The sequence below is a fragment of the Calonectris borealis genome, chromosome 1 (assembly GCF_964195595.1).
Source record: "Calonectris borealis chromosome 1, bCalBor7.hap1.2, whole genome shotgun sequence".
Taxonomy (NCBI): Eukaryota; Metazoa; Chordata; class Aves; order Procellariiformes; family Procellariidae; genus Calonectris; species Calonectris borealis.
The window spans coordinates 84,740,526-84,760,244 of NC_134312.1; the positions used below are offsets into that span (position 1 = coordinate 84,740,526).

Below are 19,719 nucleotides of genomic sequence, written 5' to 3' on the forward strand. Positions count from 1 at the left end.
ATGGGGGTGCCAGAGATCTCTGCCTTATTACGTCCCAGTGCTCAGCTGTAGGAAGAGATGATCCCCAGCCAGATGTGACTAGGGGAGGTGGGGGCACCAGCCTGTGACACTGTTCACTTCAGAGTCCAGGCTCCACTAGGAGTACGGCACCATCGCTCACGCTGCCCTGTTCATCATTTCTGCTTTATCACGTGTCCTCTTGCTCCCTTAGTGATAGTCCTACACATTACAGGACCATCACCACTGCAAAGTTCTTGCCTAGGATTGGACTAGGATTGCTGCTGAGCGAATGGGCACATCTCTGGTTCACTCCTCTGACCCAGACTCACTTCTACTGGGGCAGGGCCACAGGACCCTGAGCACACTCCAGCTGGAGTTGTTACAGCCTCCATAAAATGCTGTCTCCACTTTCAGCTGTCATCAAGATCCTGCTTCATTTCCTCTCCCAGAACAGCAGTGTAGCTGCTTACACTTCAGAAAGGGCTATTGAGTACTCAGAAACCACATTTGGCCTAGGAAGAGCTGAAGAGAGCTGGAGCCTGGGAGTGTGTCAGGCGAGAAGTATTACTTCTTCCCACTTTGTTCTTCTCTTTCCTAGTATTCCACTTTCAGGAACCCGTTGTTGCTGTGTTTCTCCTTTAGGACTTCTAGCAAGACTGATTAGCCCTCTGAGAAGGAGGAACAAACAAACAAGAAGTTGGACAGAAAACCAGATAATTACAGGGGACAACAAATGAAAACATTTATTTTGGGAGTAAGAGTCAGAGAGTCAAACTGTAACTATAGGGAGCTGAAAAGGGACATAAAAAAGCACATCCCTGTGCAGGCATCCACTGCTCCCTAAGGAGCCAGTGGACACTTGCCAATGTTGCTTTGAGATAGGATGATGGAACAGGAGTAGGCCCAACAGTTTCCAGGATGTGTGTCCAAAAATCATCAGCTTGCATACCCATCTCATATTCTTGCTAGTGCTGACGTACTGTTATTAATCCCAAGGCATTCCTCACAACCTGAAGAGAATCACACCTACTGCACCACCTGTCCGAGAGAAGCTGCACTGGATAATGCTGCAGAGACCTATGTTAAACGAAACTGAGGAGCCTAGTGGGATCTCATTTTCTTCCTCCTTCATCGATCATTTTGTCCTCTGTTGTTCTGCTGTATATCCTGATTTCTCCCTTGCTTTTCTCCCTTGGCCACCACCCCATCCTCATCCAAGGTTCTCTGCCCTGGGGCTAAACAGATGAGTATTAACTGAAGTTCAAAGCAAGAATAAGGTACCTCTTGGTGTGCCAGGAATAACCCCTCTGTCCTGCAGTAAAGGCACTGTCCTCTACCTTGCCTGCAGGAAAACTATTTCATGGTAATAGTTCACTGAGATGGGCCTTGGACTGTCAGGAACAAAGTTGGAGGATTCACAGCAGGGTCTGTACTCACCTTCAGATGACTGCAGGAAAAAGCAACTAATTTGGAGCCGGTTACCATACTGCTGTTATAGGGTTAAGATCAACTTTGAGCTGGTATATATTATTCCTTACTGGACTACTGGTCCTTTCTCATGTAGAACGATGTGGTTGACACAGCCCTAGCTTCTGGACCATCTAATCCCCTTCACATAGTGCTACTTACAGAAGACTCCTGTTCTCTTTCTTGGGTCTTCTCAAACGAATTCTCTCCCATCAACCCATCTTCCCCTCTTAATTCAAATTCACATCTCATTTAATCTCCAGGCAATGTCATCATCCTACTCCAAAGACCTGAGCCATCCAACCTGCCATCTTCATCCAGAGTTGGAGTTTTAGGTACACTGAGGTCCGACCTTTCCAAAGTCAAAATCTGACTGCATATTTATTCTAAGGTACAGAAACGTAGGAACACCTGCCAGCATTTTTAGATTATTTCATGTGAACTAGCAATGTGTCAGTAATTTCCACACTGCTATGAGTAAAGCCTTCTCTGTGCGATGCTAAGCTGAGAGCAAGATTCTATGGTGCTAAAGTATTTATGGCAAGAGACATGGACGGGCCTTCAGGTCTGGCAGATTTTCTTAACACTTAGGGTTTCCGTTTTGTGCTGGTTATGGACGCTACACGTTGTTGTATAGCTTTGTGCTGTTGTACTTTCTAGATTCTCAGATGGGATTCAGCTAACTTCTGTAGCATAATGAAGTTTCAAAGCAAGACACAAATGGAGATGTTTAAAGATATATACGTTGATCAGGCTCAAATCCAGTTGCCACATTCCACAGCAGACCAGTAACTTACAAGTTATGTTGATGAGTGGTTATGGACCCCAGTGTACTCAACTACATGTTGATCAAGTGATTTGATTTCTCCCTAAGGAAACAAAGAGTTAACACTAGAATGGCCAGAAAGAAGGCATGGGACTGCAGCCAGTGGACCTGGACAGGGGGAAGAAAACTTTAGCCACACTGTACATTGCTTGGAGTAATTTTATTTGGTTAACATAGCAGACACTCCCCAGCAGCTGCGCTCAGCTTTAGATACTCTCTTAGACAGCAGGAGCTGGAGCTGCTTCCTCAGCCTGTAACTTTTCTGCCTGTCTTGATTGTATGCTAAACATCTGGAGACGTTGGCGTGTCCAAAGAATGCTATAAGCATTAATCAACTAGAAGAGATAGGCATAGCTCCCACCAGCCCCTGCCTTATTCTTCAAATAATCATTTGGGCTTGCATGTTGCAGATCCCAGCAGCAGCACATTCCCCAGTGGGATCACACAATGGGCCTCCTGCTTGGAGAGGTTAGGTATCATGAAACATGGAGCTCCCAACATGATTCATTCAGATGTTCTGCATTATTTATAGTGCAAACTGGAAACTGCTGCAAGGCCAAACACACCTGTATCTTCTTTTTGGCTTCTGCTTGTAGAGATAGCTCAAAGCTTTCAATACCTCCTACCTCACCATTCCACTCAGTGCTTCCAGCTGGAAAAGCAGAGATTTTTTACTCCAGTTTGCAATGAACAGCTAGGACTCCAGAGTGTGGAATTACAAGGGAAGGATATGTGCCCAGGAACTGAACAAGAAAAGCAAAGTTTCCACAGAGTTGATGTTTTCCCCTTTATTCTGTTGTTTCTACAGTTATAAAAACAGGGAGAATAAAACCTTAAAATGAAGCAATATAATCCTTAGTAATATAATTGTATTATATTGTAATAAAAGCAGTAATATAGTAATAATAATATTACATAAATAGCATGAAGTATTTTCTGAAACATACACACAGAGCCATAAAAATGATCTTCATAAGAAATTCTCAAAACCAGAATGCATTGCTCTGATTGCTTCTTTGGAACAGATCAGAGCAAGAAAAATGTTACTCACTGGCCTCTCAGGAGGGTACTTGCAGAATAATCTGATTGCAGAATCAGCAGACATGAAAGGCCTGATCCTGGGGCATGGTCCCCATCCCCATTGGACTCTCTGGAAGCCTTGTAAAGACCCAGAATACTGTGTCCTGGCTGCCGGGCTGCATCATCTGAACTTCCTGATGGCTTCTCACATGCTCCTTCTGCAGTGTCGAATACTTAGCAATGCCCAGCCAGTTAATAAAGAGTCTTCTCTGGTGACAGTATGAAGCTCATAGTTCAAGGCTGTAGTGGGGAAGACTGCCGGGGACTGGCTTTTCCCGTCTTGTAAATAATGTTATGATGCACAAAGTGAGCTTGAAAGCATGCTGCTGATGCTTGTTAGTATTCAAAGTTTTCCAACAACGGAGGAAGCCCCTATCAGGGAGAAAGAAATATGAACATTAAAAATCAGATGACAAAAGCTTAAGTTGTCTCTTCAACATGATCCAGAGTTTGAAAACACAGCATCTAGTCCAAGATATTGCTCTGAACTACCTTCAGCATGTCAGATAATCTCCCTTAGGACACAGCTTTCCAAACAACAAACAAGGTAGTATTACACCTCTGTGCTCAGGGGTCTTGGTCGGCCCCAAGAACTGTGTCAGCTGGCAATGGTCAATCAGACTTATCTGAACATGCACAATTAGTACAATGGGACTGGGTGTTCACATGGGCTGAGCGCATAGACCAACCTTACCTTTCCTTCAGTGGAGAGTTGGTGGTTAGTCAGAACTACTGATAATGGGCCCTATTCACCTTCATTTTAGGGGTGGCTTGAGTTTGGCTGAGACAGCGAAACAGTTGAGCAAGTGCCTGACTTTCAGCATGAGTGTCCCAGTGCAAGCTCCCTAGCCACCAGGACTCTGCAGTAATCAACAAGGTTGCCAGGGACACAGGGAGGGACAGGACATTTGTTAACTGGCTCTTTAAAACCAAGACCTGAAGGGCATATTCACCTCGTAGTGCTGCCCAGGGAACTGTGCTGAGTCAGCTGTAGGTTGTCAGTACTCACAAGCATTTAGCAGACAGCTCTGTTCAGCTCCCTGGTGAGCATCACACTATGCATTTGATTGTGCATAGGGTGCTAAATTATTTAATCATCTCAGACATTAGGAGACTCAGGAAGGCTGAAAGCCAAGGGAAAAATATCTCCTAAACGTTATATTGCATTAACTACTTTGTTAGATCAGCTGACTGACTGGATAATGACACTGACTGTGTATCCTGTCAACTGAATGTCTTAGACAGTTAGAATTAGAAGGTAAGGTCCTGAGGTATTAAAAGACATATGTAAAGTTTGGGGTGGATGGAACTGAAATGGATGGAACTGAAATGAAGTCTAATGTGTACCTTTTCCTCAGTCAGAAATAAAACAAGGCATTTATTATATCCTACAAACAGGTTAGTTTTTCTCCTCCTAGACTTTTTCCTGTCTGTATTATGTAGCTCTGTGCATCCCTTCCTCTTATCTCCTGCCATTCATTCTCCTAGCCCCCATTCTACATATAGAGACCAGTTCAAGCAAGAACTGGCTTGCCCCACAAAGGGTGGCTGAGCCAGGAAGTTAACTCCAGTCCTGGTCTTCTCTCCTGTTCAGTAGACCACCTTCTCTTTCTTGTATAGTAGGATAACAGGCCATACAAATAACTTCTGCAGTTGTATGGATTGCAAGAAATAGGGAATGCAGATCTCAGTCATATGATACTTCTATGTGTAAGCTCTGATCCTGGAAGTGAATCCACCCATCTGGGCTTTTGAACGTGCTCAGAACTTAACTAAAACCAGTGGCCCTGTCCTGAGAGGCAAAAAGAGTGTACTTCAATCATGTTTACACAGCTGAATGAGCTTTTGGGATCAAATAGCTCCAGTAAGCTGCAAGCTAATGAACTTGTAGCTGATCCGTGTAAAGGATCAGCTAATTTATCCTTTCCTTAGTAAAAAACCTGAGGTAATTGCTAAATCTCTTCTCTACTCCTGGCCACAAAGGCACAATGTAGCAGCATAGTCCTTGGCAATCTCTTGCCCACTTGGCCCTCTGTTCATGCAGCACCAAGCCCATGCTTATTTTTCCTACTATCATTTCTGCTAACACCATTGCCAGGATCCTCCAAGCCTCCTTTTCCTAGGATTTTGCATTACTTTTCACTCTCAGCATTTTCTTAAAGCGTCTACTAACCAAAATGATATGACGGAGCTCTATCCAATTCAGAAAGATGTATGAAGCGAATCTCCAGGGCCAATAATAATCTTCTCCATGTTGGTATGCAACAAATCTTTTCCACGAGTAACTGTAATCTGAGAAGAGAGATATCCAGTCACTCTTGATGAAAGGCGTGCCCAGTTCTTTCTTCCTGACTATGTCAGTGAGTCACTTCTTTCTCAGTAAGACAACGGTAAAGGGCAGGAGAAAGATATTCATCTGAGGGTATTCATGCAAGGGACCAACAATGACTTGCAACTACACAAATAAGTTAGTGGAAAGGGGAACCAAAACTCTACAAATAGTAATACGTCTAAAAAGGGGAATTGCCAGAGAGAGAGAGATCACTATGGTGGCTTGGGCAACCCCTATCACAGATAGCACATCAGGGCATAAAGCCAGAACATGTTGGCCAAGGGAGAAGGAATCAGTGAGTGGCAGGCTGCTTCTTTGGGAGGGACTGAAAAGGGAAGTGGCACATGCAATCAGGGCTGTTCAGGCATGCCTTTTGGCAGCCTTGTGGCTGATCACAGCAGCTTCAGGTAAAATAGAAAACTTGTTGCTTCAGTCATGAATCTGTCTGACTTATCTCAATGATCAGGGAAAACCTGGAGTGAACACCCTAACATTTAGCAGTTTCATATTGATCTTAGTGTTGATAGGATGGCCAGAGCTTCTGTCAATGCTCTGGTGGTATAACCCCAGAGACGAGTTCCCCAGATAAGCAATAATGTCCTTTAAGATTACATTTGACCTGGTAGGTTTTGTAGCTGAAGTGAAGCACACTTCAGTAGTAAGTATCCAGGCAGGTATGTGTGATTCATCTCTTCAAATGTACATTCCTTTCTGTGAGTTACTTGTCTGGACTATTTTTACAGTCAAACATCAACAGGCAAGCAAGATATACCTACAAAAAGACACACAGGCAAGACACAATTGTCCTCTGTGATGCATCATCTGAAAGTCTCCTTTAGATACGTCTCCTTCTCTTCCCCAGCTGGGAAATCAATTACTTGCTGCAGCTGGCAAGGTGATCTGCATATATGTGCTAGGAGGGACAGGTTCTATCTTACGCTCGGGATTTTTCACTGCATATAAAGGAGGTATGGATGGCTAGAGAAAGACATATCTCTCCTTGTTCAGATTTGGCAAGAGGAAATGACTATGGTGGTCCTGCTGCACTATGGGATTGGGGAAGAAATAAGGCAGAAGAGAGTGGCATTTTTGCACTCACTAGTCCTCCTCAATGCCAGTCATCACCACTATTACAAAGCACAACTGCTGAGAGTGCACATAATCTCAGAACTTTCAATACACACCTAGACAAAGCCAAAGAGTATTTGGGTTACCTGCAAGATTCATGATACGTATAATGACTCCATTCATTGCCAGGTTCCTGAGACCTTGCTGGTTACGGATATCCAGGTGCCTGAATAGCTTGGCTGCATATATTTCCAAGGTCACATTGGGATGTACCCTCAGGAACTCCAGAATTTTTCTGGAGCATTTCCCACAGGGGGTGATAGGTAGGATCCAGGTGATGGAGCAAGAAACTGATGGCATGGCCTTGAAACAATTTTCCAAGAAGTTGACTTCAGCATGTTGGGTAGAATTGTTTGAGCACCAGCTCCTCCAGATGGTACCTGTGCTCCACCTGATTTCATACAGTAGGTACACCACCTTTGGATATTGGTTAGGCAAAAAATTTCTTTTGAAGTCATTTGGCTGTATCTTCGACCTGCGACAAAAGTACCAGCAGTACTATGATCCCAACACTTCAATGATGTTTGGTCCCATTGTGCATTGCCTGCTCTCAACATCAGCCAAGCCTCCCACTCTCAGCCTTTCCCATCTCAAATGAGCATCTTGAAGAATGTTGCAATCTAATGATCTAAATCTGGAATTTGATGAAGGCTCCAGAATTATTCCCCTAGAGTGGCCCCGGTGAAACACCCACACACCTCCTTGAGAGTTGTTGGGAGGGTAAGCAATCCCATCACCACTCTGAGAACAGCACTGGTCAAAGCAGTGAAACAACTGGAAAAGAAGATCAGAGAAAGGGATGGTAAAAGGAAAACAAGGCACAAGGCTTCTTAGCTTTGCTTGTCTCTGGAAGTTGCCATGGGGCACAGGCAGCACACAGTGATAGAACTGTATCTCTTACCTTTGGTTGTTCTCTCTGGGTGCAGGATCTATATAGAAAAGACTTGTGAGTTATTTGCAATAGTAAATCAGAAAACAAAATTTCCTCTACACCTCCTGTCCTGGCCCCTTTCAGTCTATACGCTCCGTGCCAAATCTCTTTTATCTAAAAGGACTTAATAAGTAATCCCTGCACAGCAGGGTAACCCCTCTGGGATGCAGGAGTGGTGGATTTCTCCCTGGGAGCTAAACTTGATGGTTGTTTAAACTATGCTGTACATGAACCCTTGCTCACTTTAACACATTAGGGTTGACTGTGATCTCACTCAAGTTTAACTTCACTGATTTCAGCATCTGCTTTTTCCTGACTAATCGAAGAGCAGAATCAAATCTCTTCTCCCTTTGTGTCTTTCAAACCGCTTCTACTAGGCAAAACTTGAGCTATTTTCCTGTTGGTACTCATGTCAATCTAGACAAAAACATTTTCACAGCCAATGGTTCTTTCTTTTCTTAGTATGAAACTGTTTCAAAAGCTGAAAAAATATCAGTGTCAAGGAAAAAGATCAGAAAGGAGGGTGATTTCTGATTAACAAATACCTGTGGAGTGGTACCACAGACCTGCCTGAATATATACATTTTGTCTCTCGTGGTGGCAAAGAAGTTTGACCCTATGACTCATTAAACCCTTCCCAGCTGAGGGTGTAGATGAAAACAATTGCAGGTGATCAAGGCTAGTTATTTCTTTTGTAAAAGTCCATCCATAGCAAACTTAAGGATCTAAGAACCCTCATTTTATTGAAGGAAAGAATTAATTTACTTAGGATGAAGATACTAAAGGCACTTTTCCATAGCTCTTAGCTCTTTAAGATGAGGAATTATGAAATATACACAGTGAAATTACATACACAGGAATCAAATAGTTTTCAGCATCAACAGAGACCTGATCAGTTCCTTGCACAGCCTTATTGCACTGATTCTTTAAAAGGCATTTTGTAGCTGTTTATTGCATTGCAAACAGAATAGGTAAAAAGATAAGCCAATAATTTGCTCCATTCTTAATTGCCTTTGAGATCTCTTTCCACATTAAGAGGTCTTTTGGAATTTGAATTCTTTCTGCCTAATGCCACATCAGGGTTAACAAAATTATATTAACATTTTGAAACTGGAACTAAGACTTAAGATGCGGTAATGCATTCAAAGAGATAAAAAAAACAAATCCACAAATGTCTCCTGTGTATCTTCCTGTGCCAACACACACATTTGTCTGTACTCACCAGTTCCTCAGATACAACTACAACAAATATCTACACTGAATATGGAGAAATAGCCCTGCTTTTCACATACATGTACTTACCGCTATCAGTGACAGCAGCCATGGATTTTTCTGTGTTTGTCTGTTGCCCCTTGGGTGATGGATGTCCCTTTATTAGTCTTACATTTGTTTCAGTTTCTATTCCCGAAGAGTGAACTTTGGGCATTAGTAATGTTAGTTACATGACTATTTCCTCCCGGTGTCCACTGGGTGAAACTGAAAGCAAGTTCCTGGCAGCAAAAGACTGCAAAAGAGGGTGAGTCCCATTCAGAAATGGACCTGGGGGTGTAGGCAAGGTTGCCTGCCAGAAACTGGAATTAACAGGTGAGCCATTTTTTTGCAGTGCAGAACAGAAATTATATCTCTTTACTACTACTAGCCCCAGAATAGAAAAGCAACTCTTCTCTAGTCACCCCAATGCACCAAGAGAGAAAGAGCATCTACACAAATGGCATCAAGTCACACAGCTCTGGCATGGCAGATAACTTTTCTGGCACCAGCTATCATCAGAAAGTTGAGCAGAACCCGGTGGAGAGAGGGAAACAGAAGACGTCATCTGCAAAAGCTTGTGATTTTATGGATCACCAGCAGGTGGTGATGGTTACTGCCATTTCCCTTCATGGGACCATTCTGTGGAGTTCCAAGGACCACTCATTGAACCTGGGTCCTCAGGTAAGCAAGGAAGACCCTGTGAGGACACATCTACAGCTGTGGTCAGCAACTGGGCAGACACTCTCAGGCTAACTCTAAGCAAGCTGCCCAGCATCCAGGAGAGCTATGGCAGTGGACATCTTGTTGTGAGGGGACACCCAGATATTTATGAAACTTCACAACTGAGAAGAGCTCTGTACTCACGTGGGCACCCTGAGAGCAAGACCTGAGCCAGCTGGTGAGTATCTGCAGACGCTATTGGTCATGACAGATCAGTTCCCTGAGGTAAAAAGAATAGGCTTTTTCCAGTGCCCTGAGAAATCTGCTCAGCATTATGAGCTGGGCATCACCTTCCTGTGATCTGTCCTGTAACTCACACAAGATGCAGCAAAAAGTTTTTCCAATTTAATCTGAAAAATGAGTGTAACAGTGCTAGTTGCTAGTGAGAAGCTTTCCTCTGACTGGCACACCCAAAACTGGCTTACACAGCAAAGCGATTACAAAAGAATTCTTCATATGGCTTAGCTAGAGATGACTGTGCTGAATCAGTCGCTACCACTTACAGTTTCCTCTGGTTTTGTGACACAATTATTTTGTGGCCTGATGCAAGCTGCAGAAATGGATCCCTGGTGAGCCATCGTCCAGTAATGTGCACTCCCTGAGGACAAAGCCATTGCCTTCCTCAATGCCAAGTCTGACTTGGGATTGTAAAGCTAGGGGAGTGATTTATTTGTATCCTCTGAGGCCAGCCCTCAATATTCTATTGTCAAAAAATATTCAATTTCCTGCAAGGACAGAACAAACAGAAGTGAACGTGAATGGTGGAGTACAGAGGGAGGAGGGATTCAGGCACTGGCAAGGCCCTCTGTGAAGGAGAAGGCTAATCATGGCAGGTTATCGGGCAGCGCAGTGCCGACACAGCATCTGCCTTCAGGGCCTCTTCTGCTGCTACGTCACCACTCACTTCACAGCACAGAATTGTTCCCTGGTGGCTGCATTAGTTCATACCTTAAGAAGAGTGAATGGGATCAACTCAGACGCTCAGAGACTTCTTGAAACAAATAAAAAAGCATTTGACTAATGTGGTTTTGAGTTCATGGACATGATACTCAGTAAGGCCAGAAAAGCATTGATACTATAAAATTCTCTTCATTTCCTTCTCTCTGCGGTATATATTTACAAATATGCAGTTGTAAATTAGGCTTTGAGATGCTTAGTCTGATCTGCAAGAAATGGCTTGATTAGCAGCGGTGCTCAGTAGCAGTAGTTCCTGGTATAAAACCAGCAATGCGCCACAGAAATCAGAGAGAGAAAAAACGAGTCTAAGCAGAAGCAGGGAATTTGCAATGCAACATTTCCAGGTGTCTCCAGGAAGCTGAATGTGCTCTATGAGATGGTGGAAAACCAAAAGAAAAAAAAAAGGAAATGCCATTCTGTCGTTCCTGCCAGCCTAATGTGAGGAGAGGAATCCCTTCCAAATCTGGCAGTTGGTTTAACCCTAGCAAAATCAGAAAGACAAGGTTACCACACAAGTGAATTTTCATGCTTCTAGGAGACCTTGCACATCCTATCTACGGGGACCAAACTTCAGTGCTTCAGAGGATGATGATAACCTCCAGAAGGGTCGTATGTCTGGGTGGGAAAACTGTTTCTTGGCCTTTATGAGCAAACAGCAGTAATCCTGTATGCCTTTAAGTTGCTATGCGTCTGTAGCAAGGGTCATATATATGGGTAGGACCTCATACTACTCAAACAGCCATGACCAAAATATTTTTTTGTATTTCTCATGCTGTCAATTATCTCCCCTTATAGAAGTTGCTTAAGATAATGTTGGAGATAAATGCGAAGGTGGTTTGTAATGCTCAGCTACTGGTAACATCCGAATATATCTCACCCACTCCAGCAAATGGATTTTTTTAAAAATAACCACCACCTTCATATGCATATCTCCTGAACATAAATGCATTTTTGAAGAACATACACAGCAAAGGGTACACAGAATGGTGGACATACACTCACTCATGACTCCTTTAGCCACCAGGTTCCTTAGACCTTCACGATAATATTCCCTTTGGTGGTAGTAGAGCCGTGCTGTATACATATGACCAGATTCACCGGGGGTAATCATCTAGCAACTTCACACTTTCTTCAGAACACTATGCAGAGGGACTCCAGGATATACACTAGGTGGACAGAGCTAGCTTTCTACAGATGTCTTTGTAATGGTAAATTTTGTGTTAGTTCAAATGTTCTGCTGCTGGCATATTTGACAGTAAAAGGAAAATCCACTGTATGTTTGTTTGGATTTAATGGAGTTTTCTCAGTAGATATCTACATTTTTATGGAAAGAAAAAACACACAGAGCCTTTTGAGATTTACTCTGTGAACTTCAAACTTAAAAAAGGGCTAAAACGTGTCTCTGTGTGTGTATGAATATATATGTATGAATACACACTCACACAGATATTTACATATATATGTATGCATAATAATGCAATAATCGATGCAAAAACCAGCTTGTAGATACACAAATACACATCATTAGCAGCATATGAGTTTACAACTCTGACCGATAAGCACACCCTACTATGGCCTTTTTATCTCTCCCAGCACCTTCGCTTTCCTTTCCTCTGCAGGTCACACAGCATCATCATACTTTACTGAGACTCTTGTTCAGTTTCCATACGTGGAAACTGAAATGTAAAAGATTAAGAAAACTGATGACGCCCTGCTACTACTGGGTGAGGTTTATGAGTCTGACTGTGAACAATGAAGTGGAATGGCAGCCAGTGAGGCTGCGTGGGCAGAGCCCTGACCCAGGCAAGGAGAACAGGTGGTTAGTGGGAAGGACTTACCTGTGTCCTTACTTCAGTATTCATTTTTTTTAGTTAAACAAAACACCCCAACATCCTTGTAATATAATTCTTTCACATTAACTGGTGAGGCTATAGAAATCAGAGGAGTGGATCAAATATGAGGAGTCAGCGTGAGAAAAGAAAAGCTGCAAGTGAACATATCTGTATTTTGGACTATGATTTTCTACTCTAAGCAGTCCTTCTACACTCATCTCACACTACTTTCCATCACAGAAGTTCGATATATTTATCTTTCTGATTTTGCCTCTTTTCTAAATCTTTGTTTCAATGCATGTGCTGTGTCAAAGCACTCGGCAGAACAGTAAGTATCCCAAACCCAGTGGACATCAGGGTGTCCATACTCCATTTGAGAGGCTGAGTCTGGCATACAGACATCACAACTGGCAGGTTTTTAAATAGCAAGGGGGGCAACAAAACCAGATGAACTTCACTTGAGAGAAAGCAATGGTTCATCTGTTCCCTTCCTATCCGTCATACTGGAGAGAGTGTTCAGAGCAGCTCTAGGAACTTCCAGCGCTGAGCTTTTCTTTTCCAAGCACTCAGGTATTGCTCAATGGCGACCATATGGTTAAACTCTCCCCAAAATTCATGTGTAAGCTGTAGCTCCCGTGGGAGGTAAAACCTCCATCAAAAGCAGAAAACACCCGCCAGAACCAGGCATTACAACCATTGAGCACCATCAAGGATGGAGTTAATTTTCTTCATAGCAGCCTGTATAGAGCTGTGGTTTAGCCTGATCACCAAAACAGTGTTGATAACACACCAACACTTTAGCTGTTGCTGAACAGCGCTTGCACAGCATCAAGGCTTTCTCTGTTTCTGACTTTGCTCCCAGGTGAGTAGGCCAGGGGTGGGCAAAATGCTGGGAGGCAACACAGCTGGGACAACTGACCCGAACTGACCACAGGGATCTTTCATGTCATCTAACAGTATGCTCAACAATAAAACTTGGGGAGATTTTTTTCTGAAGTTGCTGTGGCTTGGAGACTGCCTCGTCATCAGTCGGCTGGTGGTGAGTGATTGCCTTTGCATCATTTGGGGTGTCTTTTCTTTTTTTCCCCTTCTATCTTTATCTTGATGCATGAGATTTCTCGCTTTTGCCCTTCCAATTTTCTCCCCCATCCCATGGGGCGGGGGGAGGGGAGAGCAAGCAGCTGTGTGGTGCTTAGCTGCCTGCCAGGGTTAACCCACCTCACCATCTCATGTCCACAGGTAGGCTAGAAATCCACCCTACTTGGGTATCCACAGGTAAGCTGCTAAAGAGGTATTGTAAGAAGTCTTCAGAAGACTCCAGAGATATGGGGTTGCTCTGCCAGGATCTTCATGATTCAGGCCCTATATTACTATGTAAATAGTCTTTCCACCACAGCTAACACTCTTTCTCCTGTCACTGGCATGGAGTAGGACTGTGAGATAGGAACCTGTGTGTTTAAGCAGCAGTAAGTGCTTTATGATATTCCTCATAGCAGAGGCAGGACAATATTCAGGGAACCATCTATCAGTACTCTTGACAGCTTTGAACTTGCACAGTCACGGCATGTGGTGCAGGTCCAGGGGACACCTGGTACAGCTGTGAGATAACGCTCCAAGGGAAGAGATTTAGGGAATGCAGCTGAAGCACTGGGTCCCAGCTACCTTTTCGCAGCCTGAAGCTTAGGCCAGTCAGCAGTACCAGCAGTTGCTTAGGCCACTGCCACAGTGATGGTTATGGATTGTGTTCATTGCATGAGTAGATCTTAAGAGCAGTGAGGGATTAAAAGGTGGATATGGGGCTAAGCAGTGTTTGTGAGCAGCAGATGGCAGAAGTGGAAAACAAATAGATGGGAATCAAGATGTAGTACGGAACTATGAGGGTGGGAGGGCAGACCTTATATTAAAAAATCCAGCTGAGCTGTCATGGTTCGCTCAGATTTGGAGGCTAACACAGTTACTGCTTGTCGTGTAAGACAGGCAGGGCTGCAAGATGGGGAACATATCCATCTGCACCTCCTTTGCCACAGCCTGCTGCCCAGTCCACAATCCCCCTTCATCAGAGGCACTTAAACTGAGACCCTCTGCCTCCCACCACCATGGCTAAGGATCAAGGATGAACAGAGACTTCATTTGGCGGGAAAACTGCTCTTGGTTTAACCAGACCCGTGGTAGCAATGGATGCAGCGTAAACAAGGCAATGCCAGTGCAAAGCACTGTGGCTCTGCATCACGTCTCTGGGGCTGCAGATCTGGAAGCAGAGCTGAGCCAGGGTACCAAAGCCACTTTGGGAAGGTAAAGCTTTGGCTGCTCCCTGTTCAGAGCTCTGGGATGCCACCAAGTGACCATCCACATGCACAGGTGGGGTGGCACATACAGAGCATGCTGGCATAGGAGCTCTGATCTGCTGAAGGAAAAGTCCAAGCCAAAACAATGATGGAGCTCCAACCCCTTCAGCACCTGACAGATTTGAGCCTCAGCAGGGATGCTGCAGGGAGAGAGACAACAGCTAGCAGCACCTTTGTCCAGTTAGGAAACAGACTGTGAGGAGAGCAGTCATCACATTGTGTTGCAGGACACTGGCTTGGGCTGGAGGTGGAGAAGATGTGAACAGACCAGGTAGCCAGAATGGGGTGCTGGATGAGGCCTTATTCTGCATATCATCTATAACGCCTAAATGACTGAGTTTAAGCACAAATCTCCGTCCATAGGAGACTAAAATGTCACACACCTCAAGCAGGGAACAGAAAGGCCACAGTGCATAAGGGACTAGCAGTGACCATAGAGGTGCCGCTTGGGACTGGGATTCAGGCCCTGCTGTTTCTCTGTACAGGAGAACTACAAGACATCCAAGTACAAAACATCACCCCTCAGCTCCCAGATCTTCTTCCCATCGTCATATGCATGTGCCACATGGTTAAATGGCAGTGCTCCAGCCAGCTATGGCAGCAACAAGAGTATTCTCCTGTTTCATGACTTGGCTTTTGTCTCTGCCAGTTCAAGAGAGACGGCTTCTGATTTCTAAGTTACTATTGAGACATATTGCTCAGCTGCATCATTGATATTTGGCCTACCAGGACTCATTTGGTATGTTTATTTTTACTATTACATTAGATACAGCATTTGGTATTTCATTTCCTTGTTCTCACACACACACCCCCTGGGGAGAACTGAACTGAATGTGGGGTCTCTTCTTGCTTACTGTTTGACCACAGACTGATTTGCTAGGCAAATGTGACTCAAAAAGAGTGGCTTGAAATAAAAATTTCATCATAGCGTTACAGATAAGCAGAATATAGAAAACTGACCAGATAGCCAGAGCTACTGTTTTCTGTGACCAAGTCACAGCAGCTCTTGCCAGACACTGCCAGGGCGCAGCTAGGGCCAGCTACTCCCTGAGGGATGAGGAGTCAAGTCAAGCAAGATAAAGCAAACAGCAAGGAAGGAGCCTTGCGCCTTGCTAGGGCACATTCCAGTGTACCCAGAAAAGGAGAGCAGGGCAGGCCCAGGGCTAGCAGCCAGGATCAACTAGGAGTCCAGATTTTCAGGCAGGTTCATGCTGATGAGGCAGATCCTAAGTCCTAGGTCAACCTGGGAAGTCAATCCTTAGGTCAGGATCAGGTCCTGTGATGGCAACCATGGTCACATACAGACACAGTGATCACTGGACTGGTCCATAGAGTTGAGACAGGTTTGAGGTCAATCCAGGAAATCAGTTCACAGGTCAGGAAACAGATCAAGAGGATCCATGGCTGACCATGGGCATGGACATAGGCATGGGTGTGAGAGATGGAGACAAGCACACCTACGCCATAGCTCAGGCAGGGACTAATAGCGCAGGCTTGAGCTTAAATTGAGTTCCTGGGCCATCTATGGTCAGTGTGTCAGTGGAAGTCCCAAGTGAGGGTGGTCAAGGCAATTAAGGTTTTTTTAATGCCCTCAGGGCCCTGAGAAACACAGACCATAACAATTGCCTTCAGTTTTTATTGTGAAAACAATTTGGGGTTCTTGCTTGCCTGTGACATAGGAATGTCACAGCCTTTCTTTGGCCGAGAGCTGGTTACAATGCAAACAGGGGCTGAGTGCGGTAAGCCAAGGCCAACAGGATAAAGTAAACAAGAGCTAAGCATAATGAGCCTTGGCATGGATGGTGGACCAACAAGCAAAGAACCATCCCCAAAGCTGTTGGGAAAGTATATTGTGATATCATTTGACTGGCAGCCTGTGCCAACAACTAGCCACAAAGACCTTCAGCAGTAGATATTGAGGGGGGACACTTGGTCCACTTGATAAATTGAGCTTAGCAGTTTCACATTGTCTGTGTTTCTTTTCCCCCCATAACAACTTGTGTGATCAATTTTCTCTGCCTCTTGAAAGCATCCTGAAGTTGTAAGATGTAAAGACCCATATCTAAACAAGAGGACGCATCTACCAAAGTGGACATTATTTAATTGAGGAGTGCTGCCATTTTGTGAGTTACAGGTTGTCATCTTTTAGTTTCCATAAGCCAGATTCTCTTTAGGCTAGACTGGTCCAAAACCCTGGGTAATTCTATTGACTACATTAAAAGATTAGCAAAACAAATGAGATAAGAATCAGACCCAATCATAGCTTTAGAGTTTAATGACTAAAATGACAGCAGTAAACTGTACCTCTGCACAGTACAGAGAAGCAAACAACCAGACAGAGGAGCAAACAAACCAGCTTGACTATTGCAAGGGATACAGCTGCATTCCTATAGTTCTTTGTGCGGCCTAATGTGCCTTGCTCTTCAAAGAGTTTCCAGTGGATGCATCTAGTGGTCCAGTTCCAGGATGGGCTTGTGGATAAAAATACTTTCTTACTTCTTTTAGCCAGCTGAGTGAAGCTGCTGAAATGCAATGACCACGGATACTGTAATTATCATTCCATAGTCACACTACTTGGTGGATGGAGGATTTGCTTCTGTTGAATGGAGCATCTGTGGACTTTTTAAGTTGCTCTTTTAAGATCAAGTGCCACTGTCAGTTACATGTTATAGCTCCCACTGAGCCAGTGGAAAATTCTCTAGGCTAGCACAGTCTTTCAAATGCAGAGATGTGTTTCAGTAATTAATTATGAGACATTAGTATAGCAAGAACTGACACTTATTTTGATTTGTTGATCAGTTTAAAAGAGAGACAAGTACTTATTTATATGGCAAGCTGTGAACTTCTGGAACCTGCTGCCCCAGTAAACTGTGGCCACAGATGGCAGGACAGGGTCAAAAGACATCTGAGAAATTCATGGTAACAAATCCATAAACAGACACTAAAGGGAAGGTGTAGGGTTCCCAACCACAGTCATTGAGGGTATTGAGGTAGTGTGACTGGATCATAATGAACCACAGATAGTGGCCAGCCTTGTCTGGGTTCTCCCTAAAAAGCATCTCCTCCTGCCGCTACAAAATACAGTGTCTGGACTATGCGTTCTTCCCCGATGGGACATTTTCTGTGTTTTTAGGTTCACTTTTGTTCCTTTTCCAGCATGAGGTAGGAGACAAGGCTAGCTGAGAGGACAGCAAGTCTCCAGAGAGGTCCCTTTTGGCACCCTGACCTTCTCTTGCCAGAGATTCATTTTTCAAGAGTCAAAGGAATAGCCTGTTTTCATCAAAATGCCTCAGTTGAAGTAAGTTACAGTGAATTAATCAACTTTTGGGTGCTAATTTAGCAGTCCTCTTTAAGTACCCTTTTCCCATCAGCCTGTGCACCACTGGGCCACATCAGAGGAAGAAAAACGTTAGCAGATTATTGGGTCTGGGACACTGTTCCCCATTCTGGCTGCTACCTGCCTCCATTTCCACATCCAGAAGTTTCTCATCAGGGATATTTAGCACTGTCCAGTATACTCAAGACTCCCAGTGACAAGCTGTCTGTCCAGGATATTGGTGGCTTTTAGAAACTGAGGAATATTAGCAACATTTTATGATTGTTATCTTCTATATACAAGCAGTAAGGCAGCTGGCCATCTTCTGTGGGTGGAATCTCTTAGTAGAGGATGAGAGATAACATTGTTCTGTTACTTGTTGAGGTCGGTCACCTCACAGATAGGGATGTAGACAAAGCAGAGACATTTAATACCTTCTTCACCTCTGTCTTTAACACGGATGATGGGCCCTGGGAACCCCCAGAGCCCTGTGTTGGAAGACCATGACTGGGAGATGATAAAGTCCCAGCCAACCCCAAACTTGTTCGAGACTTGCTGCTCCAGCTGGATGCACATAGATCTATGGGGCCCGATGGGATTTGTCCCAGGGTGCTGAAAGAACTCACTGATGTCATCGTGGGACCTCTCTCCATTATTTTTTAATGGTCTTGGGAGGCTGGAGAGGTCCCAGTTGACTGGAAGCTGGCAAATGTTGTTCCAATTTTCAAGAAGGGTAAGAGGGAAGACCCTGGTAATTACAGACCTGTCAGTCTTACTTCAGTGCCTGGTAAAATTATGGAGAAGGTTATTCTGGGAGTTACTGAAAAACACTTGAGAGGCAACGCAGTCATTGGTCATAGCCAGCACGGGTTCATGAGGGGCAAGTCCTGCTTAACCAACTTAATTTCTTTTTATGACAAGGTCACCCATCTAGTTGACCAAGCAAAGCCAGTAGATGTAGTGGTTTTGGATTTTAGCAAAGCTTCTGACACTGTCTCTCACAGTATTCTTCTGGATAAAATGTCCAGCACACAGCTAGACAAGTCCATAATAGGCTGGGTGAGCAATTGGCTGACGGGTCAGGCTCAAAACTTATAGTAAATGGGGTTACATCAGGCTGGCAACCAGTTACCAGGGGGTTCCCCAGAGCTCAATTTTAGGGCCAGTGCTCTTTAATGTTTTTATAAATGATCTGGACATGGGAATCGAATGTACATTAAGTAAGTTTGCCAACGACACTAAACTAGGAGAAGCTGTGGCCTCCCTGAAGGGTAGAGGAGCTTTATAGAGAGATCTGGATAGACTCGAGAGCTGGGCAATCACCAACTGTATGAAATTTAACAAGAGCAAGTGCCAGATTCTTCACCTGGGACACGGTAATCCTGGTGCTGATCTCCTCTCTCTGGTGACCAGCGATAGAACAGGAGGAAATGGAATGAAGCTGAGTCAGGGGAAGTTCAGCTTGGACATTAGGAAAAGGTTCTTCACTGAGAGGGTGATCAGTCACTGGAACAGACTCCCCAGGGAAGTGGTC

At 44.3% G+C, this 19,719-nt stretch overlaps 1 protein-coding gene across 3 annotated transcripts; it reads right to left on the reverse strand.

Annotated features, from left to right (window-relative positions):
* Positions 1–772: 772 nt before the first annotated feature.
* Positions 773–19,642, reverse strand: LOC142088294 (C->U-editing enzyme APOBEC-1-like). 3 transcript variants are annotated; one of them, XM_075163481.1, is made up of 6 exons: positions 19,552–19,642; positions 9,067–9,268; positions 7,735–7,762; positions 6,920–7,308; positions 5,547–5,665; positions 775–3,745 (listed from the first exon to the last, which is right to left on the reverse strand). In XM_075163481.1, exons 2-6 carry the CDS (start codon positions 9,188–9,190, stop codon positions 3,710–3,712), a joined length of 696 nt encoding a protein of 231 aa, XP_075019582.1. In that variant the 5' UTR covers positions 9,191–9,268; positions 19,552–19,642; the 3' UTR covers positions 775–3,709. The 3 variants fall into 3 exon arrangements, with proteins under 3 accessions (XP_075019603.1, XP_075019582.1, XP_075019592.1); XM_075163502.1 differs by lacking the exon at positions 5,547–5,665 and having other exon boundaries at positions 773–3,745; XM_075163491.1 differs by lacking the exons at positions 775–3,745; positions 5,547–5,665 and adding an exon at positions 5,685–6,477.
* Positions 19,643–19,719: the final 77 nt, after the last annotated feature.

Excerpts from the sequence above, each read along its gene's own strand:
- LOC142088294 (XM_075163481.1), bottom strand. The coding sequence starts at position 9,190 with ATGCCCAAAGTTCACTCTTCGGGAATAGAAACTGAAACAAATGTAAGA. Across the intron at positions 5,666-6,919 it reads ACGTATCATGAATCTTGCAG|ATTACAGTTACTCGTGGAAA; the intron begins GTAACCCAAATA and ends CTCTCTTCTCAG. Across the intron at positions 3,746-5,546 it reads AGCTCCGTCATATCATTTTG|GGGCTTCCTCCGTTGTTGGA; the intron begins GTTAGTAGACGC and ends TCTCCCTGATAG.